The following is a 23909-nucleotide window of genomic DNA, read 5'->3' on the forward strand; positions in this document are numbered from 1 at the left end:
CATTTAAGTAACTGAACTATTCAAAAAAATTTATTTAAGCCACTGGACTCTTAAGTTTTTTTTTTTAAAGTTTCGCCAGCAAATTCTAAGCAACAATTTAACAATCGGTACGGTGGATCAATTCCTATCGATGGGTAGAAAAACACATATTAAATCCAATTCGATTTGACAGTTAGTGTAAGAAATAAAAAAAAATTATTTAAATTTTGATTCATATATACGTGACGCTCAAAGTTGTTTTATATCAATCAAAGTTGTAGAATTGAAGGTGAAAGAGAGTTTTTAATTAGTGCAGGTGGTATAAACAAAGAAAGTCAAATAACATCGATTTTAACAGCCCAATGATTTAAATAAAACTTTTGAATAATATAGTAACCAAATTGTAAATTTTTTAATTAAATGACCAAAACTTGAAATTTTATTATATAAAAAAATGATAAATTTTAAAATTATTCATCAAGTTTGGTTTAATATGTAATTTTATATATAAAATTTTGATTTGATCAAATTCTTACAATTTATTAATACAATCATTGATATAGCTTCATTTTATGTTTATATATTGCATACACAAATAATTATGTTTATTCAGTTTAAAAATAAATTGATATATATATTTATTTATTTAAATGTGCATGATTGAATCAAAATTAAAGTTTCATATATATATATTTGAACCACAATCAAAGTTTTATGTATATAATTATACCATATTAAAACTCATATATCAAATTACACATTGAATCAAAATTGATTTATAATTTTGGAATTCATCCGTATAAAACATAACATGAAATTTTTGGGGGGGGGGTGAAATTGCACAAAGTAAATAGAATTAATGAAAATAATTTGGACGCTCCCTTATGATTGATATTCACCCGAAACAAAAATAATCCCAAAATTTTAGCACTAACAATAAAAATTGATTGACTCATCAAATATATAGATTCCGAAATATCTGAAAATGATAAAAAAAATATATTTATTCAAGGAAATTCAGATGAAATCCATAAATAAAATAAATCTTATTAATTCCTTTCCAAATTGTTTTAAATCCATATAAAACCCTAAGTTTATTAATAAAAAAACTCCCCCAAAAATCCTTCTGACAACTCATTTCATGTAATGATGCAAGCAACAGCAATCATTTTTAATGTTAAGAAACGACACCGTTTGAGAAATAAATAGGTTAAAGGAAGGATATAAAAGAAAGCCGTGAAAACAAATAAACAAGTGAAAAGAGGAAAAGGGGCATGTGAGTGTTGTCGGGTTTATGAAACTCCCGCCCGAAAAGCGGAGAAGAGGAGATCCCACATTTGCAGCAGCTGTTGAACTGGGGTCGCTTTATTCATGCTTGTTATTGTTAACTCTTAATGTTTAGTATTTTTTACACCCCAAAATCCCATCCCTTAGACCCCACTTTCTCTTTGTAGTTTGTCCCTTTTCTTTGATTCTCGTACTTGAAAACAATTCCTTGTTTTTCCTTTTCTTGAAAAGGCTGGTCTTTTCTTTGTGGAGTGGAGGTATTAGATTCCTATGGTGTCAGCATTGCTAGAAGAAGACATGAACCAATAAATTTACTTGCTTTGCTTGCTTCTGGGGGGTTTCATTTGATATTTTTTTCCCTTTTCTGGAGTGATGCTTTGTCTAAAGGCTGAAGCTTTGGAAGAAGACCATCATATTCATCCTCAAAGTCTTAATAGTAATTGCAGTGATGAGAGTGGAGATTGCAATGGTGGTAATAGTGGGGGTTTTGTTTTACCAATCAAGTGGTGGGTCTTCTTCTTTTTCTGTTTGTGTTTTTTTCTTTCCTTCTGTAATGGTAAATGTGGTATGATGGATGCCTGGAATGGCTTTGCAGGGCAAGCTCTATTAATAGGTATTTGCAATGGAAAAGCGGCAAGGTTTGGAGCAGGTCATTTTTGGCTCCGGACGACTCTTCTTCTGAGTTGGAGGTAATTTGTAAAGCTAATTTCTTGCTCCCAATTTTATTTTTATGTAATTCTCAGAATGCAAATTACCATATGAGGAGTTATTAATTATGGTGTGCCTCTATTTAGACTTATTGAAGATTCTTAGATTCTGAAACACTATTGTTGCCAGGAGGATGCTAAGCCCCAGGAAATGAGTGGACAAGAGAAAAGTAAGCAGATGTGTCATTATAAACACCAGCTTGAAGAAGAAGTAAGAAGAAATTGCATATGAGCCTGCATATTCCCCTTCTCTCTTGCAAGTTATGAAATTGGTTTCTTTCACTAGATTTTTGTTTAGCCTTCATCTGCAAAAAAAAAAAAGTTGTTGGAGATTGTTTGTTTTGTCTTAAGGTCATGTGGCCTTTTAGTTGTTCAAAGTCGATGCCATGATTCTTTGATGCATAAAATCTCCAGTTTCTGTTGTAAAGTTCATTTTTCATTGTCATTTATGATTTCTTGAGTTCGTACAAGTCGGGAAAGTTCTAAAGAAGTGTTTAGGCACGGTAATTAGATTTTTCAACTGCTAAGTTTTGTAACATGAAACAAGGGATGGACAAATGATCAGTGAATTCCAGACCTGTTGCAAGATGATTGTGCTTCAAGCCACTGAGCTCCTTTTTGGTCTATATCACTGTAATCTTCATCTATATAAATCTTAAGCTTATCAAAGGTTGATTTGGATTTATTCAGCGACAAAGCCTTTGCATTGGCAATGCAGTAGAAGCTTTCTTACTAATACAGTGCATGTCTACTCATAGAGAGTAACACTTGTTCTAATGAATGATTATAGAAGCTCCATGACATTCAAGTTTTGGATTTTGTTTCTTAGAGGGATAGTAGTAGTAACAGCCAACCCTGTGTGGGATTGTATCTCATGCTTATGCAACATGCTAACTCTTGGATAATACAGGTTAAAAAGTTGCAGCAGCAGTTGCAGGAAGAGACTGATTTGCACTTAGCTCTAGCAAGTGCGGTCGAACACTCTGGTTCACATTCACCTAATTCTCCCAGCAAGCTTCCATATAAGGTCAGCCTCCCTGTGCATGGTTTCTCTTCTGTTTTTATGTGCCTTTCCAATCTCCTAAATTTGGATTTCAGGCCCTGGAGCTTTTAGATAGCATAGCTGTTCTGGAGATCTCAGTGTCAAAGCTTGAGCAGGAAATTCTTTCTATACAGTATCAGCTCAGTCAGGAGAGGAATGAACGACGTCTTGCTGAGTACCATCTAAAGCATTCTCCATGTCCGACAACATTACTTTTCAATTGCTCTCTGGCTCACTTAACAGAATCAGTACTGTCATATATACCATTAAAGTGTTATGCCAGTGATTCTATTGCCGTTAAATAGTTACAAAATTCATTATCATTTCGATTTTACGCATTGGATGTTCTTTTTAACTGTATATTTTATGTTTCAGATTACGACGCCTTGCAATGAAGAGGAAGCAGAAGAAAACGTGGATGATATATGTCTATCAGAGGCTGCTATTGATAACATTTATATTGTGGAGAACCTTTGGCATCATCCCAATCAGCTATCCGAAGAAATGGTCCTGCGTATGAGAGATATTTTCCTCTTCTTAGCAGATTCATCAAAGCTTTATTCTTCAGATCATTTGGTGTCACCAGCTTCACCTCACTTTCCCCTTGCCAATTTTTTGGCATCTTTCTCCGACTCACCTATAGTGACTTCCTTAGTAAAGAGTCCCTCAGTAGGTGGTGCATCTGATCCATATGGAGTCTCTGGCCAAGTCGACTGGAAATGTAATATTGGGACTTACAGCACAGCAGTTGAAGTCTCATGTTTGTCTGTTGGAAAGAAAGAACTTGAATATGCCACAATGGCTCTAAAAAGATTCAGGTTTAATATCCTTGTTTCATTGGCTTCTAAGCACTTGGTCTAAAGTGAGCCTCACAGCTGTTGCTTGTATTGTTCCTCTTTGTTTGCCTGCAGAATGCTTGTTGAGCAGTTGGCTGAAGTGGATCCATCTCAAATGAGTTGCAACGAAAAGCTGGCATTTTGGATTAACCTGTATCATGCTCTGATTATGCATGTAATACACTTATGTTTATTTACAATCTATGCATTCTACTCTCTTGCACATACACAAACAATGCATAGAGACACTCAGTAATATATGGGGTGTCTTGATTGAATTAAATATGTCTGATTTTTTCTCTTTTATATGCTTCTCAGGCATGTTTAGCATATGGGGTTCCGAGAAACGTTAACAAGCTATTTTCCTTAATGCAGAAGGTTTGATGGAGGAACTTTTCCTTCTTGTCCCTCCACTCTTTCCCTCTTGTTCCTTCTCTATGCTGTTTTGAACAAATGCTAACAGCAGGGCATGATGACATGCAGGCTTCCTATACTGTTGGAGGACAATCAGTGAGTGCAGTAGACATTGAATGCACTGTTCTAAAAATGAACCCTGCTACTTATCATCCACAAATTGTATGTATAATAACTCCATTTACTTATATAGCCCCTTGTAATGGAAATTTTCATGATGCAATAGTAGCTTCCCTTATCGAAAACTTGGTGGCTTTCTCCAAAGATGAAATCAAGTTTTACGATGCTCTCTTTTCCATTTTTGTGGAGGGTTATTTTCTTCTCTCTTCTGTATCGGAGATTCTTCCTTGATAGTATTCTCTGCCATATGATCATTTTTAGGCTGCAGCTGTTGCACTTCAAAAATTCAACTCTTCTAACGAGCAGAAAAAGTATACAATTGATCATGCTGAGCCTCTTCTATATTTTGCTTTAAGTTGTGGGCTACATTCTTCGCCGGCGGTAACTTCTCATTTCCCCTTCTAGTAGTTTGTGTGTCTATTTGTTCCAAAAAGCATCAGAATTGGCTAATTTTGTTGAAATTCCAGTAATGACTAATTAGTAATAATAAATTTTCTATTTGATATGATTAGCTTCTAGTTTTACTGAGTTGTCCCGGTGTCCTCATTTCTTGTTATCAGGTGAGGATTTTCAGCCCTCAAAATGTGAATGAGTTGCTAAAAAGGTCAATGAAAGATTACATTCAGGCAACTGTTGGTATAAGTAACAAAGGGAAACTACTGGTACCTAAATTGCTGCATTGTTTTGCCAAAGGAGTTATCGAAGACTCACTTTTACCTGAATGGATTTGTCGAATCTTGACACCTCAGCAAGCTTCCATGGTTAGAGAATGCTTATCTCGTAATAAGTGGAAGCTTCTTGGTGCTAGGAGCTTCTGTGTTCTACCCTTTGATTCTAGGTTTCGATTTCTCTTCCTATTGGAGGATGATGGGAACTCCCTTTCCTCTACATCATAAGACCAACCATGTTTCGTTTTCTAACTCCAAAAGTAGGCAGGCAATTCTTCAGCACAAGGGCTGTTTCCATGTTATCTATTGCCTTGTAAATTGATCTCATTGTACAGTAGTTATGCATGGGAAAAAATTCAAGCCAAGGTTCCTTTTTTTTCTATATCAGACCTAAATTTTCTTCGGAATGCCCATTCAAATATAAACGTACTACGTAAAATAAGAACAGAAAAACAAGAGCAAGAGACCAAAATATCAGATTCATCAAATAAATCATCAAAGGTTATATACAATACAATCAAGATTTCCAAAATCGAAATAATAGTTAGATTAATCAGGTGATTGATTTGTCAATCCAACTAGTTTAATTAAATAAATTATTAAACAATTCATAAAAATAAAAATATTAAAAATTTGATTTAACTCTAGATTCAATTGATTTTTTTTATCTGGTTTAATTGGTCCAATGCCCTTCTCTAGTCTAGTATCCCAATTGATTTTCTGCCCAACTGGTCCGACTGGCTGTCAAGTCAGGTCCAAAAAACCTTGCATACAATGGAAGTTACGGATCCTTTTTTCTCAATAAAAGCAAGTCTTGTTCATTAAGATTTCGGAAATATTCCAATAAAAATGCAGCAGAGAATGTCCAAAAATATAATCAGCGACCTTCAGTAACTAAAGTAGTTCTCCTTAATAACACTGAAAATTTAGAAACAGATATAGGTCTTTTATTTGCTACTCTAATATATTCATTTACAACACTGAAAAATTTGATACAGAAAATAGATATGTTGTGGACAGGGAAAAAAAAGTAATTAATGGATTATTTTTCTAATAGTTAGTAAAACTAAAGTATTAAATGCGCAATATTTTCTTAAAATGATAATTAAATAATTTTTAAAACTGATACCTATAAGCACCCGGACCTTGCGAAGAAGATAAAATGTCAATTTTCAACCATCTATTTTCCTTGATAAACATTAATTCTTGCCTATGGTCCTAAGGAATGTGCAGCGACGCTGAAAACCATTCCTAAAAAGTTTCTCAACAAAATAATTCGTTATTAAAACTCTTACGGTAGGAGAGCTTTCAACTGCACCCTAAAAAGATCACCTAGTGCTCCACGAATATCCATCTGAAGAAAAAGTAGTTTCAATTAATTATCAAACGATTTAAAGGAGGAGATGTCAATATGTGGATTTTAGAAACATCAATGAACTTGTTTCACATCATTTGTTAAACACTACTCAAAAAGAAAAACACAAAAATGGCCTAACAGTAATATCTGCATTCTCACAAAGTAGGGCACGACATGCTGATTTTTTTTACCAAATCTACACAAATGTTAAAAAAAAAATCACCTCCAAATTTAGTTAATATTGCTCTAATAATAGAAATTGAAGACTCATAGCAGAGAAATACATTAATCAGTTACACCAAGTCTAAAATATTGTTTCTAGCAAGTGATAATGCCACAGCATCATAGTACTCCTTTCAGTATGAAAGGTTGGCAGATTAAGCGTTTTATTACTTTTAAGCCATAATTGAAGTAAATAAAATGAGCTAAAATCGTATGAAAATCCAAGTTGCTCCCTTTGTTGTTCTTTGTTGTTAGTATTGAGCTACAAATGAGAGTATTATGCAAAGTACAAATTATTGCTAGACTTGGATTGGGAGAAGTTGAATCATTGTGGCTCTGTTTACTGTCAATAGGTTTTATGTCAGATAATTTTAAGAGGTGAGTACGTCGAGACGAAACTAAATGCAGAGTAGTGGTGATTAAGTCATAAAACAGTAAATCTTAACCAGAAACAAATTGCCTCAAAACCAAATACGGTTCATGCATTGCATACAATCTTGTACTGGAAATCTATTAGGACTTGGGAGATCTAAGATACAGGCAAAGAGAAATAAAGATTACCTGGTCACAGCAAATAAGTTTTGTAAGCAATGGATAGAACACCCCGAGGTGATTCCTGAAAATCTTATTGTTCATGAAGCACATGCCTTTAAGTACCTGCAAGAGCAAAACGGCAGAGATTCTCTATAACCACTGAGATTAATAGAAGCCGGAAGTGCAAAGAATCAAGTTAACAACTTAACATTCATATCCACTCCAAGAGGTGATCTTAAGGCGAACTATCTGATCAATAAAAGCAACTAAGAGATAATTTGACCAATGACAGAATGGCAACGAGGAAGAAATTCACTTCAATGCTAATAGTTCAACAGGTTTCCAACAGAGACAGCAAGAATAAAAAAATGGTCAGGCCTGATAGGTAAGTAGGGAAGGAAAAAGTAAAAAAACAACCAATCCGCACAGCTATTCTCAGTCAACATCAATGTCTGCATATATGCTGCAATTATAAGCATGATCCAGCCATTCATGAATCTGCACTAATATAAGTTTGGCAAAGGCTATATTGTATTACTGTTTCATATACAAGGCATAGTTCAACCATGATATCTAACTAATGACTAATAAGCAACTAGATGTTATTGCATTAAAAAAATGGTCTAAACCTTATCATGTTTTAATATTTTTTCTCAGAGAAAGTGTGAAAATGAACTTTGTACCTTAACGATAACTGGAGACCGCAACTCCAGAACTCGATGAATATCCACGGAACTTGTTTCCCCTATTGTAGATTGGAAATCAGATGTGTCCCTGAGTACCTGTGCACAGAAAGAGACCAGCTTCTCTTCTGCTATTCCTTCCAATTTTGTTTCTTCATAAGAATGTTCAGCCAATTCCAAACCATTGTTGTCTGAAGATACATCAGTATCTTGAGAACTTTTAGGTTCTAGAAGTTGCCCATTATTGTCATTAAATCCTGAAGTTGCTTTGTGCAAGACATCCAGATAAATGCAAGTTCCTGCCAGTTCCTGGCGAAGAAGATTTAGAGGGGGCCTGACAAGATATGAAGGTGTTAGAAGCGAGGTTCCCCCCAGAAGCAACAAGGAGATGATAAACACTAAAATCAGGAGAAAACAGATTTTTCTTACCTTTCTGCAGGAATGTGTTGCATACGTGTTCTGAGGTTAGAGTATGAATTATATGATGCAGCAAATTCTACCAAGGATAACAAAATGTCCATTATGGCAATTTTCTGAGGTTCATTCAAATTCTCCCAATACTTTTTCTGCCAATTAAGACATATTTTAATTGGTAAAAGATTACATAAATTATACCACATGAAAAAAAGTCCAAAGATGCAAACCTGAATGCCATCAATAGCACCAAGAAGTATTAACTGAGTGATGCACTTGCCCCTAACAGTAGTCATCAGTGGACTTTCCTCCTCATCTTTGGCTTCAGGTTCAACAGCCTCAGGAAGCTAGACAATCATTAGATGAAATAAAAGAATGGTAAGTAAAAAAGAACAAGGGAGAAGGCAGGCAAATAGCATCAATAACACGTTACATACATATATGAAGGTGTGGCATACCATCTCTACCAGTTCGTCATCTGATCCTTAAATAAAAACATTTGCAGGTTTGAAATAATAAAAACAGCTTCTTGTAACCAATAATTTTATAAACATAAAACAAACTGACCGCAATAAATAATTTCCCTTCTTTCAATATAATGGGTGAAATAACTAATTAAGCAAGCATTTAATGGCTTATGTGCACCTACACCCCAATAAAATAATATTTGAAAGTGGTGGAGAGTGGAGACTGATAATCAAGAACTTCTAAAGTGTCTTCTATAAGGTGAAAAAATTGAAGCCCATAAGTAGAACACCTCTTGTGATTGATCTACCAGAAATATGGGGTAAGACTACTTAACACTAACCACAAAACAGCACAACCAAAGATGAATTGCTTACCTTTGGTGGTGAAGAAGGAGCTGGAATATCTGATGTGCCACTCTTTGCTTTTGCGGAACGACTTCTAAGAAATATGTTATCCATCATATTCCCCATAATTCTTTGACCTATTGTCTGACTTCGTTGGAGGCTTGCAGCTTCAGCAGACTTCTGAGCTTTATCTGATGGTGAGGGAACACCTACATGACAATGATGTATAGATTTGTAAAGTTTGCTAATGGACAAATTTGAAAAGCCAGGATTGAGCTGTTTCATGGATAGCATAAGTGTCCATTCGCTCATAGTATGAAGGAAAACTGGACATCAGAATAACATAGAGGAGAACTGAACTTAAATAAAAAAATTTGGCAGATTTCTACAAACTGATTCCGAATATAATTGGTATTAACTAATGACAAATACAGCTTCCCAGTTGTATAAAGTTTAAGAAATAACAAGGGGAAAATTCTAACAGCTAACCTTCAGATTGTAACCCAGATTCTTGATGGTGATCTTGTGAAAGTGATGCATTAGTATCCCTTGTGCTGCTATTATTACCTGAACTCAGTGATGCAAGTGGCGAAATCTTCCCGTTATCAGTAGAATCAAACTGCCAGACTTCACCACTTGTATGAACCTTTGAATCCCCTAGGGCAATTGAAGGGTTCATGGGATTCTCTAGACCCAACTCATTGAGTAGCTCAAGCGGTTGTGTTGTGTATGATGCATCTCTGGTGATAGAAAAAAGTAAACAGAATACATAAGTACCAAATTCAAATTCAAATTTTCAATGACTTATGAACTAAGTTCAAACCTGAAGACATACAGACCTTATGCTCTTCAACAACAAATCCCAGTCACTCTCACTGAACTGGTTTCCACCAACCTCTATGAGATGCACCAACGCACTAAGAGAAATTGAAACCACCATTTGGTCTGTCTTTTTAGCACAGTCCAACAGCAAACTCAAGAGTGGTGGCAGCATAAAGCACACCTCCTATAGAAGAAAGAGAGTTCAGGCTAACAATAATTTTCAGGGAAGTTCCAAATTCCAAACACAAGATTATATATGTACCATTTAGATCATATTCAGTTTCCTGTTACAACCTAAACTCCACCCAGCCCCTCCATTTTTAAGTCAAGCGAATAATACAGTAACGAGGACTATTAAAACTTGCCCACCTTGTAAAAAGTGTTGAAAAGGTTGCACAGCAACTGAAGTGAGTGAATGCTACTTTCACGAAGCCACTCATCTCCAGCGGAAAATAAGCTCTCCTCCCCAGCATGTCTCACATGATCAAATATGGGAAACAAGACACGATGGAAAATGCTTTCCCAAAACGGAGTTGAGAACTTCCTACCTCTTTCATTCACCAAATCAAACAAAACTTCAAGCGCACAACTCCTAACCTCCGGTCTCAAATCTGATGTTAGATCAGATAAACCAGCCAGCATTGGGAACCAATAATACTCAGCATCAACATTAGTCGGTTTCAGAGCTCCACCAGGAATACGTCCCTGTAATTGAAAAGTATATTGAAACATTTAAGCAAGATGTCCATTACAAAGAAATTAAGCAGACTTTTAAACACTGCTTGAAATAATCACTGAGAGCAAACAGTTAACCTGGACCTCTTTTTTCCCTGAGAAGGAAAAAGAGTTCATATAAACCTTCACAGTGCCAAGCAACTAAAGCATACTTATAATAAGAAAGACAACTGTTAAGGAACGTGTAGATCTGTATGTAATCGTAGGTTACTTGATTACTAGGGATTTGATTCGATTTTGATTTTATTCTACTTTATTTTCTTTCCTTATAAAGTAGGTTCCAACCTGTATATATATGTATTATTTGATGGTGTGCAATACATAGAATTTCATTCTCTCTCTCCTTGTGTTTTGTTATTTCACTTTTACTATTTCGTTCATGGTATCAAAGTCTCTTGGCTCGATTCAGAGGGTTTGTGTTTCGTTGTTTTGAATGCAAAAAGTTAGGGTTTTTGTGGGTCACTTTCTCAAAATGATTTTTGGGTTCACCGCCATCTTCACAGGCAGTCTGCAAAGTTTGGCGACCAAAAACCCCACGCGTGAAGCTCATGCACCATCAGGAGGCCAACAACCTATCTTCACACACCGGCGCATGAGGCAGTGTCAGGCCACCAACTTCCGTCCCTGACATCGACTCCTTGGGGCAACCGTAGCTCAGGGGTACTTGATATGTAAAGGTTTGTGGGTCGTTTATTGATTTTTTGAGTCTTAGCATTGTTTTGGTACTGTTTAAGCTTGGCTACTGTTTCAAGACTCTTTTTGTTGCTGTTTGTCTTAGTTTGGGCTGTTCAACTTGGTGTGATTTCAATTTCCTTGCTTTTTTGAGAAGTACAATGGAGGAGACAAAAGTTACGATGAGTGAGATGATTCTTGTAATGTCCAAAATTACAGAACATAAGGTCAACAGAACCAATTATTTTGATTGGAGTAAGACGGTCTAGATCTATTTGAGAAGCATGTCACATGGATGATCACTTGACCGATGATCCACCCACTAGTGAGAAAAAGCAAGCATGGCTAAGAGACGATGCCAGATTGCTTTTGCGGATTCGCAACTCTGTTGGCAGTTAGGTAATTGATTTAATCAATCCTGTGAGTTTGTTAAAGAGCTAATGGAGTATTTAGATTTTTTGTATTCTGGGAAAGGCAATATCTCTCGTATGTATGAAGTATGCCAGGCATTCTATCGTCCATAGAAGCAAGATAGATCCCTCACAGCATACTTCATGGATTTTAAGAGAATGTATGAAGAACTTAATGTGTTGTTGTTCAAATGTTAAAGTGCAACAGTCTCAGCAGGAACAAATGGCAGTCATGAGTTTTCTTTCTGGTCTTCCTCCGGATTTTGAGGCTGTCAAATACCAGATTCTTTTGACTTCTGAAGTTTCATGTCTACATGATGCCTTCACAAGAATACTGCGAACTGAAAACTCGTGTTCTACTTAGACTCGTAGTAATGCATTGGTGAGTCATGGAAAAAGATACAGGGATCAACTACTCGTGAAAAAAGAGGTGATAATCACGAGACAAGGGGAGTGCTGTGTTATTATTGTCATGAGCCTGACCACACTAAGCGGTATTGCCAAAAGCTTCAGAATAAAGCTAGGACAGCAGTCAACACATGTTGCAGCAACGAGTACTGATACCATTTCATCATCTGAAAAATCCACTCCTATCACTGCTATTGCCAAGTCAGGTAACTCCGCTAAGTGCCTCCTTTCCTCATCCTCCAACTGGGTCATTGACTATGGTGCTACAGATCATATGACAGGTAATCCAAATCTCTTTTCAACCTTTAAGCGCTATACACATACTCCTAAAGTTATTTTAGTGGATCCATCCACTTCTTGTGTTCTTGGATCTGGCACCGTTATCCTACATTGTCTAAATCCCTAGTAATCAACTAACCTACAGTTACATATCTACAAATTCCTTAACAACAACAAATGGAGTTTTCTTGGTTGAAAGGCTGATGACTGTGACCAGTTTTAAATCATAAAGAGAATAGTTCAATTAAATGGCCCTAATTGTTTTCCAAATTTACAATTATGCAGAAGAACACCAAACTTTGGTGTTCATTCTATATCCACACAAGAATTCAAAAAGTTAGACGAACTTTGAAAGCAAATCTCACTTCTAAGCCTTGTTGCATTAGCAACTAAGATTGTGCTTTTGCTTTTTAGACCTTATCTTGGAGCATTTGTTGTATTGGGGAATTTTTGCACTAAAATTTACCATCCTGAGTTTTGAAGCAAAAAGTTGCAGTCTAGGGATTTCAGAGTTAATTCCAGATCCACTCCAAGAAAGGCTTTGAAGTAATGGCATTGACCACTTGGATATAGAAGACTAGAATCTGCAGCAGTTCATTTGTTCAGATGCTGTTCCACTTTTGGGGGTTGGGGGCGGCTGGCTGTTCTCTTTGATTTTAGGCCAGATTCAGGGATTTTGCTACAACTGTGAGGAGCAGATGACATTTTGAGCTGTTAAAGATAATATTTTCTACTGTTTTAGAAAAAAAATTCTCTGTAAAGCATTCAAATATGTTCTGAAGCAGAATATGTTCTTTTGGCATATTAATTATTAAGCCAGGAAACTACTATTGCTGTTACTTATTGCTCAAAGCGTAGGTCTTATAGTAGGATCTATTTGCGTCACCTGGGAGACTCACCAACCCGCTAAGCCTAGGATAAGAATCTTCAAATAACATGGTTAAATCTAAAGGAATTCCTTTGACCGCATCAAAACTATATGTAACAACCCAAACATGATTTTCTCTTTGGCTCAACCCTAGATTGGATATTCCATACTGAAATTAGTGAAAGCAAACTAACACATTTCAATGCAATGTAAGAATAAAAGCAAGCAATGCAAGATGTAAATGTATTTTAGGATAACAAACAGAGGCTCAACCCAGACCTGAACCCAATTACTTTCTGCAAGATTTGCCTAAATGTGGCAAGAGTTGACCAAATGACAAAAACCTGAGCAACCATACCAACCTGAATTAACTAAAATGTTACAACCCAAAGCCAAAACAGCCCAAAGCTGACTTGTCTGACTCCAGCCAATTGCCGCCCTTATGAAACAAACTTGCTTTAATAATAGTAAGGATATAAATGCAGATCAATTGAAGATGTTGGCCAATGCATTAGTAAAGAAAAATGTATCTTCTAGATGAGGGCAAATAAAATGATGAAAGCTATATTTTTTTGAGAGAGAAAGGAGAGAACAAAGCGCTCAATTAAAAAATCAGGCTGAAGGACAGAAAATGAACCTCTGCAAGACGATTTTCACATATACGGAGAAGGGCAACAGCCTTCAAACTAATGTGGTGGGAAGTTTTATTGTTGGCAAACCTAATAAGACAGTTGATGCAGTCCATAAAACAATCTCCAACAACTTGATCAAATCGTTCCAGTAAAACTGCAAGGTACATGATGTTAGATTAATTGGAAAAGAAAAAAAAAAAAGAAGAGAAACATAACTTTGGTAGAAGAATAATGGGAGTTTCTTACTCTGTTCCACATTCTCAAATGCCTTTTCAATAATTGATTCCAAATCATCATCCGCAGCAGCAGTGAAAATCATAAAAACACTTTGCCATCCAGACTTTATGCTTGCAACCTTTGATTTAATCAGCTGCGATAACATCAATTATCATTCAAGGTGTCACACGTGTCCAATGGAATAAGGAAAAACTGACCGCTATAAGTTTATGACTGAAAATGTATTAACTTCAAAATATACATAGATAAAAGAGCAGCAAGCGAGAGGGCTAGATGTTTAGGAAATCTGAGCAAGCACACATACTTGAACAATGCAGTCCACAATAAGGCTTCTTATGGTTTCACTTCGACTATTCCGCATGAGAACAACAAAAGGTTTAAGGATATCATTTTGGAAAGTAAAACTGGTCAATTCAGCATGCTCCAAATACTTCATACCAAGCTGCCTCAAAGAATCTATTGCATACACAGCAACCTTCTCATCAGCATGGCTGCCAGCAGAGATAAAATGATTTGCGAGTACTGTCCATATTCTAGCCCAGACCTGGTAGACATATTGTTAGAGAATATTATGAAAATATTCTAGCATAACTTCAGGAATTTTATTACATAAATATTCTAACATTATCTTAGGGATTTTTATGTTGATTTTATTTGATTTCTTTCCTTATTTCAACCTATGTAACTTGTATAAATTAGTTTGCCTTTGAGATGTAAACACAAGAAAATTCATTTTGTAAATCTTCAACTATCTATTATTTTTGTAATACATATTATTAAAAATTTTAAAATGTAAACCAGTCCGAACTTTGGCAGGAAAAGACAAATGATTTTTTATCTATAAATCAATTAACGAACTACAGTTAGATTCCACTAAATAAAAAAAACAGCTGATGAGTGATCAAATTACAAATCTCAAATTAATTCTTTCTTAAAAATGCTTTTGCTGGTGAAAAAAAAAGCTAAATTAATATAAAAGGCTCTATTCTTGGAAACTAGTGTAACTTTACTTGTAATGTTGATTCATTGACAAAACTTAAATTTCTTTCAGAATATTCTCAACATTTTATCAAGTGGCATCACACAAATACATCATGCAATTCTGAACCATTTTCCTAAAAAACCAAAACTGTCAAGAAAGGAATGAGAAGCAATTTGAACTGAGAGTTACTTGAAATTCAAAAATGGTCAGAGCATGCTCTTAAACAGTTCTACATGCTTCTCCTTTACATTCCATATGCCCATTGAAGTGATGCAGATCCTAATCCACATATTAAGGTTCAAAATATGACTAGCCACTAAATCTTGATAATAATTATAAACATAAAGAAAAGGGTATTGTGGAGCTCAGTCAGTTTAAGGAAAGTACCATACGTATACGAGCAATATTGTAATAACTGATCTCAACAGCCCTTTGCAAGCTGAAAATGCGAGCTGGACTTTGTTTTAGTTCTTCTGCAGATACACCACATAGGGCAGTGAAGAACTCCACAATAGAATTGCTAGGCAACTTTTCACTATTCACAAAAACCTGTTCAGCTGGTTTCCCAGCCTGTTCTTTCAGTGCCTGCAAAACAGCTTCCTTGGAGATCTGATTTAATCCATGCATGACAGTTGCAGCAACAGCAGGAGTTGTCGTAATATGTTCAAGCCGAGAAACACACTCAAGAACAGCATTCCACGTGTCTTGAAGACAGTCTGGCTCTACGTCACATAAATCAAATAGAGTCCGCAATGCTTCCACATTTTTAATACGCATTTCCTTTGGGGAATGCAAGAAAGTAAACCTAACATCCAAAATATACAGAAAGAATTACAGCTAAGTTATTCCCCTAAGGTTAAGAGAATTATAATTATTGAGACATGGACTGCCCAGTTAAACAAATGCAATAATAATTGATGCAAGGGCTTTATGATGTAATTAGCTGTACTTCTTTAGAAAATAGAGAAACCAGACAAGGTAAGAAGAACAGAACAATTACAATGACAAAGAACAACAAAGCAATGGTTACAAACGGAGGTGGGGTAATGTAACTAGGTAAATAACAGCAGCAAAAGGAGCTTTTTAAGAACAAGACAGCTGTACCTGATCAGAGATGTTACAAAGGCAAAGCGCATAGTATCCATTCCAAGGGCATAAGTGAGATGTATCCCAGCACTAAATCCTTCCATAGAAAGAACAACCATTGGCTTGTCTTCACTTTGCTCCATTGTAACAGAGAAGGTAGCCAACAATGACCATCCTACAGCTTCAACCATCGGTCTTACAAGTTCAATCTCTTGTGCAGTATAAAAAATTCCTCTTTTTGCTCGGTTCTGGATAATAGCCTGTGTCTGCTTAATTATTGCTTCACTTTGGGGCTTAGCATCGCTTGAAGACTTTGTTTTAGGGAGAGATAGTTTAAGGATACTAACAAGGCGGCCTCTTTCTTCACCCTCTGGCTTTTGCTTGCTATCTTTCCCAGTGCCAGCAGCTTCATCTCTCATTTTTATCTCCTCTTTAACAATAGAATCATATATCTCCTCCAGAAGTTCAATAGGGGCATGCTCTTCAGGGTTATATGTGTTATTCATATGTATAAAATCTGACTTTGACATTTTAGGCCAGATCATTGGGTCATGAGCATCAGTATTCAGCATTATAACTGCATATGCAAGAACATATGCAATATCTGCATTCTTGAAAAGACCTGGATTATCAGCACAATACCTGTCAAAAACAAAATGAGACAACTAATCATCACAAGTGGACAGTAAAAATTGTACTAGAAGAACATTCACCATAGAACATAGTAAAATGGTTCATACAAGAGTAAAGATCATATGCAGAAAGCATTAGACTCTTATTTACATTGGCTGCACAGCCTTGTTGTGGAAGAATCTCTATAGAATTTAAAGAACAGGTTCAGCATGATGTAGCAGAGATTTTTGGATTTGATGATGACAGTTATACCACTTTCAATCTTAGATAATCAAACAAACAAAAAATGGAAATCTGAAGGATGCTTAAAGATATGAGAACATTGTTATAAAGACAACAGAATTTGTTCATCAAATGAGGATTTCCATTCAAAAAAGAAAAAAAATTATCAACACTTTTTGGCTTAAAACCTAGCTATAATGGCTGGCAAGAATCCCCAGTAAACTAAAGCAAGTTTAAATCTGTCTCCGTAATTAAATTAAGTGTTTGTTTTTATGTTTCAGGCACAAAAGTTATAGAAACCCCCATACCTTTCTGCGAACTTTTCCATGATTCGATCTATCTTTTGAGCCTCCCCAGGAAGATAAAATCCTTTGAGAAATTCACGTATTGCAGTATCAAACTTCATTCCTGAAAATGTTACTGAATCTACATAAGCATGCATGACACCAAGGGGAAACCCCTCCTGTTGACCCAGATAATCACCAATCATTGCCTGCAACAATGCTAAGAATTAGACCACTTCCCGAAAATCGAGCAAAATTTGCCTTAGATAAGAGCCCTACCTTGTCCAGATTGGGAGTATTTCTCAGAAATTGGGCAACTGAGGCAGGAGTCTTTTCCACCAATTTATTTGATATCAGATTCTCAATACCCTTCACTGGTTGCCTGTTAAACTACAATATAATTAAAACTATGTTTTAGTGCCTAATTACAGTAAAAGAAACTTGATTCCCACTATCATATCTTCACTGCAGAAAACTTCCAGTCTAAAATAATGAACTGTTAGTACAAAACCTGACCAACTACCTCGGAGATGGCAGCTGCCATGGTAGATTCATGACCTTTTGTCTCAACAGATTCTCGTGCCAAATCTTCTTCAGGAGCCCAGTCACCTCTTCTATTCCTTTCTGGTTGTCTTTTAGATTTCTCCCAATCAATCAGTGATTTTAGTATGTTGACAAGGCACTAAAGAGTTTAAAGAAGTAAAGCTTTATCAAACAACTACAAAGGACATGGAAGCATACAAATATAACCCAAAGATGGTTCTAATAATTGAAAATCAGATTTTATCGAGTTGTCCGATAGATAAACCTACCTGGAGTGAGGAACTCTTAATAGATGTTGTCTGGTTGGCAGCAACAGGGTTTGAGTCGGCATTTTGAGGCACTTGAGCTATTTTAGACAGAGCTGTCACCTAAAAGGCCAGAAGACAAATGGTATACTTATCTAAAAAAAAAACCTATAATAAATATATAAATAAATGTTGGGTTAACAGAGTTAATACCATGCGTTGAAATAAGTTAGGTGCCTCATGATCACAATCATAATTCACATAAACATCAACAAGCATCTGGGGATCTTTGCAAATTTTCTCAAGCATTCTAGAAAAATAAAATTAAAAAGGTTAGATAGTATAAAGCAAATAGCAAATTGACATGGTGATGACAACATGTTGAACAGTGAAAGAAGGCACAGAAATAACTAAAACCAATGCCCCAGTAATTGCAACAGCCACTCAACTAGAAAGGGCACCGTACCTGAGAACACTCATTTTTTGGTTAACGGGGAAGTCTGAACCATCCAATGACCGCAAAATAATCAAGGGAAAAAAGACACCAATTTCACCCTAAAAAGGAATAAGATAAAAGTAGTCAAGCATGAAGCAAAGATGTTGTCTATCACTGCAATAATGCTTTATTTGAAGGAACTAGCTTTTGATAATCTCTAAAGATAGTAATCATACTTTAAGACTCTCTCGATATAGCAACAAAAGCACAGAAAATATCCCAGTAGCATACTGCAACATAGAAATGCATAGTCAGAGAAAGATTCTCATAGCAGATTATTCTAAAACAGGATAAAGAAAAGATTCTCACAGCAGATTATTCTAAAACAGGATAAAGAAAAGATATTATGTAGACATAGATAACCTGAAATATGACAGCAGATTGTGAAACTGAAGCCTGCAGCAAAGCAGATAGAAGATATGCTTTCACTGAATCAATTAAATGGAAGTTCTTTGTAAATGAATGGCTAACCCCTTCCAACAAACCCTGCAATACCATAAAGGCCAGATAATATAATTAAGGATATTAGCTAAGCTACCCATTCTTTATTACAGATAAATTTTAGCATTTTAAAACAATGAGTATATTTGAATTTCAGAGTTCCCTATCTATCCAATCTCAAATATGATGACGATCGTGAATTCTTTCCCTGCCAATAATAAAGAATAAAAAAAGCAAATATATCCTCTTAACACAGAAAAAAAATGAAGCATAAATAAAAATGACCCAACATTGTTGGGACACCTCTGTGTTCTATTATCAGTTAAAGTACTTGGGAAGTCCCTGTATTATAGGGACCGTATCAAATTAGTCCTCTATTATTAAATGGATCAATTTAGTCCCTATACAATTAAAAGAATCAAAAAAGTCCAAATTGGTAACAAAGTCTACATAAAAAATGTTTTTAAAATTATATTTTTCAAATGCAATTCAATTCCAAACAAAAGATTTCAGTCACAAAACCATAAAAACTTTAAATATATTAACTCTATTAAACAATAATTGACATATTTTATACAATAAATGTTAACTCTATTCCAGTTTGGCCTTATTTGGTTCTTTTTAATAGTATAAGGGCTAAATTGATCCGTTTAATAATAGAGGGACTAATTTGATCAGGTCCCTACAATAGAGGGACCTACAAGGACATTCACCTCTATTATCCAAAGACACCAAACATTCTTATATAAATTAAATTCATAAAATTAACCTGAAGAAGCTCAAGAGACAGAATCTGTGTCTTGGTATCATCAGTATCTTCCTTCTTGCTCATCTGGAAGAAAAAACATTTCATGAAGGGAATCCTAGCAGAGACTTCAAAATGCAAAGAACAATTAGTGACAGTATAATTAGTACCTTGCAAAGGGTGCGGAACACTAGTAATGCATCACGTTTACCAAGACTCATGCTCTCAAGGTCAATCCCTCTGAGATAAGTTTGAAAAGAGTCAAGATAGCAAGCATCAACAAACAATTGAAACAAAAATGTCAGCCAAAGTAAGATACAAAAACTAGCAAACAGGGTAAAATACTTTGGCACATACCTCGTGATCTTTTTACCATTCTCAACATGCACAACATTGTCAAGAGCAGCCTCTAGACCCTATAAAACACATAAGTTCCATATTAAGAACCACAAAATCAAAAGAAAACTTCACTAAAGAAAACACCTAGCAAATGCTACAAAGGTTAAGGCCCACAAATCAAATGAATCAAAACAAATAACAGCAAAAAGAAGAAGGATGCACCTTGAGGTCAGCACCTCCAGCTAGTTTTTGAAGTTCCTCAATAGATGCAAATGTTGTATCCTTGACCCAGTTTAGTGCATCGCCTAAAGTCGTTCCATTGTCATTTTGGTCGCTTGAGGAAGCAGCTTCAGTATGATCTGAAGAACCAGATGAAGTAGGGACCTGAATTTCATGTAAGAAGCTATTATCTTTTCCCAGATATAACATGGAGGCAAAAGATAGTTGAAAGCTTAGAGATAAAATTTCATACTACATCAGTCTCCATTCTCCTAAATAAGATGCTAATCATCTGTGTCAACATTGCCTTTGATGTTGCTTGGGTTATAGGGCTCTTGCTACAAATCCAAGCCACAAATTATGAGAATGAATTTATGTTGGTGAATAACTATCATTAACAAATATAAACAACACCTGTGAAGAGTAATATTGTAGCAGACTCTGATAATTCCAAGCAAAGGTTCCCCATGGACTGCAATTCCAATTAGAAAATTGCAACTAGACTCAGTTCATATACTAGACAAAGAACAAGATAAATAGATCCTGGACAATTTACCTCTGAACTTTGTCGATGCTACAGCAGTAAGAAGTACCTTCAGAACTTGCAGGATTGTACTGCAAATTGTTTTCTGGAATTAAAAAATGCGTAACAAGTGACATATGCTAAAAACAAGGTTAACAGACACGAGAACTCATACCTGTCAGTAGAAGAATTATCAACACAATTGCAAACCATATTCAGAATGTCTGTAAACAGAGGAACATTTTTCCCACCATCTAAACCAGGATCTCCCTCCAGATGATCATAGGCAATTAGTTTCTGTTCTTATGAAATTACAGACCATGTCAGTAACATTATGCAAAAAATGAAGCATTTGAATTTCCAAAACCAAATTGAACAAAAATAGGGAGGTGGAGGTCCTTTCAGAATATAAATAACAGGCTTTCAGATGGATTATGTCTTCCCTTAATGCTATATAAAAAACATACAGAAGACTATTAAGCAGAAAATAAACATTGAAAAATTATAAATCTAGAAAGAAAGCAACTACATACATGAAGACAATCTAAAGCTGGTTCAAGGATTTTTAAGTTCTTAGTCTCGAATGCAAGTCGAAGAGGATTTAGAACAAGCTCCACCTCAGCCCCTTCCAAGGTGTATCCAGCATTTGCCAAGGCAGTTGTGATGGTTCCACTAAGACCAGTTGGCTTACTAACATGCTGTGTATCCCCAGTGGAGCTACAAGTAAAACAAAAAAACAAAAATGGGAGGTCATCCATGAGGTACCTTTCTAGTTTTAGTTCTGAGGGAACTGCAAGTAAAACAAAAAACAAAATTGGAGGTGATCGGTAATTGTTACAATATCAGACATGACCACATTACCGCAAATGATATCAATTCCACTTTAATTTTAACAAGGCCATTTAAAGTGTTGGCTGAATCTGACAAAGGCTATAGTGATGGGTAAAAACTTTAGCTCTGAACTATAGGGAGCCTAAATAATTGTAAACAAATTGACCAAAAGACATATAAAAAGGCTATTTCATTGGGTTTATATCTTGGATAAGAAACTAGGGACAAGAAAAAGAGAGTAGCAGATTATAAGATTGTAAACAGAGTAAACCTTCCATCTCCAGGATTAGGCTCAGTGGATGAAGATTGCTGATTCCTTTGTTTTGGACTATCTGAGGAATGCAAAAATATAACAAAAAGTTAATAGGTGAAAACTGTGACCAACCAGCAACAATTTCAACATGAAATTACAGGAAACCTCATCATTACTCTCCCACCCTCCTCTTCTTAATGACTTCTTATTTCATGTAGCAACCCTATCAGCAAGATTGCCTTTTAGAGAATTAGTCAATCGGGGGAGAAGAAGAAACAGCATACTCCTAGACTCATCCATTTTAACAAGAAAAAGACAAAGATAACTATCAATTTGTTTTTCATAGTTCTTTTATTATTCCCTTTGGATAAAAACAAGTTTGAAATACACAGATTTCCCCTACGCATCCCTTCTAAAATCCATCAGACATGATAGAGAAAATCCTACTCATTTTGCTCATAGAAATGTAGAAGTACTTGATAGAAACATGAAGCTTCTTAATCAAATCTTAGAACAGATCATAACTTGTAAGCTCCACAACTACTCCAAAACCCTACTGTGTGTCCTAAGTACCATTCTAACTGCACTTTAAGTAATTTAATAGTTGAATGCGATTAAAAAGGAAGGCAACACTCAAATAACTGAACAACAGCTAATGCTGTAGAAAATTCAATAAAGCATGTTCCAGTGTCAGGAAATATGACTTTTTAAACTCGCATCGGTGTTTAAATTCACTGAAACTCAAAATTAGACTAACGAATAACAATAAGAAGAAAACGTACTAAATGCAAAGAAATTATAATTAAAGCACGATTACCAGATAAAAGAAGATCAATAAAAATCGCAAGGCAAATTCAGCTTCGAATCCAAAGAAACAATAAAAAGAGTAAAAGACAAAGATCCATGAAATATGAATTTAAAAAGAAACTACAGATCTGACCTAAATAAGTTTGAATAGCCTTTTGAAGATCAGGATTCTTTTTGGAGGAACATTCCTTGAGCATCGACTCGAATGCTCGACTCACAAATCCACCTGCCGCCATTTTATTCTTCTCTTCCCCGACGCTTGAGCGCAATAGTTTCGGAGTTTCTCGCTCTTTCACCTAAAACGCAAAATCCATAGACCAAACAGATAAATTGAGCGCTTCTAGATCGTCAGAGGAAGAGGTAGGATCTGCGAATGTATACACACAAATAGAGAAATATATACATATATGTAAGGAAGAAGAAAGAGAAGGAGACTTACCACGCTTTATAAATTGCTCCGAGAGAGAAGAAATTGTAGCGAAAACCCATGAAGATGTGGAAAAGAAATAAGCAGATTTAGCGAATTGATTATATTTGCAGGAAAATGTTTAAAAGAGTATGCATTGTTTGCGTTTACTGGGCTTTAGTTGCGATGAACCCGGACAATCCCGGATTTTGATTGGGTTTGGCGTTAGGACTAATAACGGTCAGATTTGTCCTTTCGATCTTTGCTAAAAATTGTTCTCTTTTTATTTTAATTCTATACAATTATTTTTACAATATCATACAATAAATTATTTGTTCGGAGCTAACCCTTGTTTTGAGAGAATTTTTTAAGTGATGTGTATACTTTACAAGGGCTTTATAGATTTCTCAATGATTGTTAATATTGTTATATACTTTTTTACCGTATGAGTCCCTCAAAATCTCATTGTTGAATTGGAAAATAAAAGTTTAAATATAAAATTCAACATTATGTATCGTATCAATTTACTTCTAATTCTCATAAAATGGTAATCTACCAGTAACTTTTAAAGGAAAAAACATTTCTCTCCTCCTCCTATAAATTTCAATATGTATTAATTTACTTTTAATTTCAACAATATAGTAATGTATGTGTACTTTGTTTATCAATATTTAAAGAAAAAACGTAAGGGTATAAAAAATATATATTATATTTTT

General features: G+C 35.4%; 2 protein-coding genes across 2 annotated transcripts; one reads left to right on the forward strand and one right to left on the reverse strand.

The window, feature by feature from the left end:
* Positions 1–1224: 1224 nt before the first annotated feature.
* Positions 1225–5435, forward strand: LOC107958812 (uncharacterized). Its single transcript, XM_016894702.2, has 11 exons — positions 1225–1772; positions 1862–1955; positions 2104–2184; positions 2884–3000; positions 3072–3263; positions 3391–3833; positions 3927–4026; positions 4170–4229; positions 4335–4427; positions 4647–4766; positions 4946–5435. The coding sequence occupies exons 1-11, from the start codon at positions 1639–1641 to the stop codon at positions 5279–5281; spliced, it is 1770 nt and encodes a 589-aa protein (XP_016750191.2). The 5' UTR covers positions 1225–1638; the 3' UTR covers positions 5282–5435.
* Positions 5436–6066: 631 nt separating this feature from the next.
* On the reverse strand, positions 6067–23445 carry LOC107958811 (brefeldin A-inhibited guanine nucleotide-exchange protein 5). Its single transcript, XM_016894701.2, has 34 exons — positions 23227–23445; positions 22921–23083; positions 21999–22059; positions 21430–21613; positions 21072–21193; positions 20930–20988; positions 20788–20845; positions 20627–20711; positions 20377–20538; positions 20173–20231; positions 19986–20055; positions 19840–19902; positions 18993–19115; positions 18806–18859; positions 18600–18688; positions 18347–18443; positions 18158–18256; positions 17869–18027; positions 17625–17735; positions 17370–17554; positions 16225–16848; positions 15508–15925; positions 14443–14682; positions 14148–14271; positions 13907–14055; positions 10267–10602; positions 9915–10081; positions 9565–9815; positions 9106–9284; positions 8494–8610; positions 8279–8415; positions 7850–8183; positions 7194–7289; positions 6067–6407 (listed from the first exon to the last, which is right to left on the reverse strand). Exons 2-34 carry the CDS (start codon positions 23021–23023, stop codon positions 6345–6347), a joined length of 5178 nt encoding a protein of 1725 aa, XP_016750190.1. The 5' UTR covers positions 23024–23083; positions 23227–23445; the 3' UTR covers positions 6067–6344.
* Positions 23446–23909: the final 464 nt, after the last annotated feature.

This window comes from Gossypium hirsutum, chromosome A05 (genome assembly GCF_007990345.1).
Source record: "Gossypium hirsutum isolate 1008001.06 chromosome A05, Gossypium_hirsutum_v2.1, whole genome shotgun sequence".
Taxonomy (NCBI): Eukaryota; Viridiplantae; Streptophyta; class Magnoliopsida; order Malvales; family Malvaceae; genus Gossypium; species Gossypium hirsutum.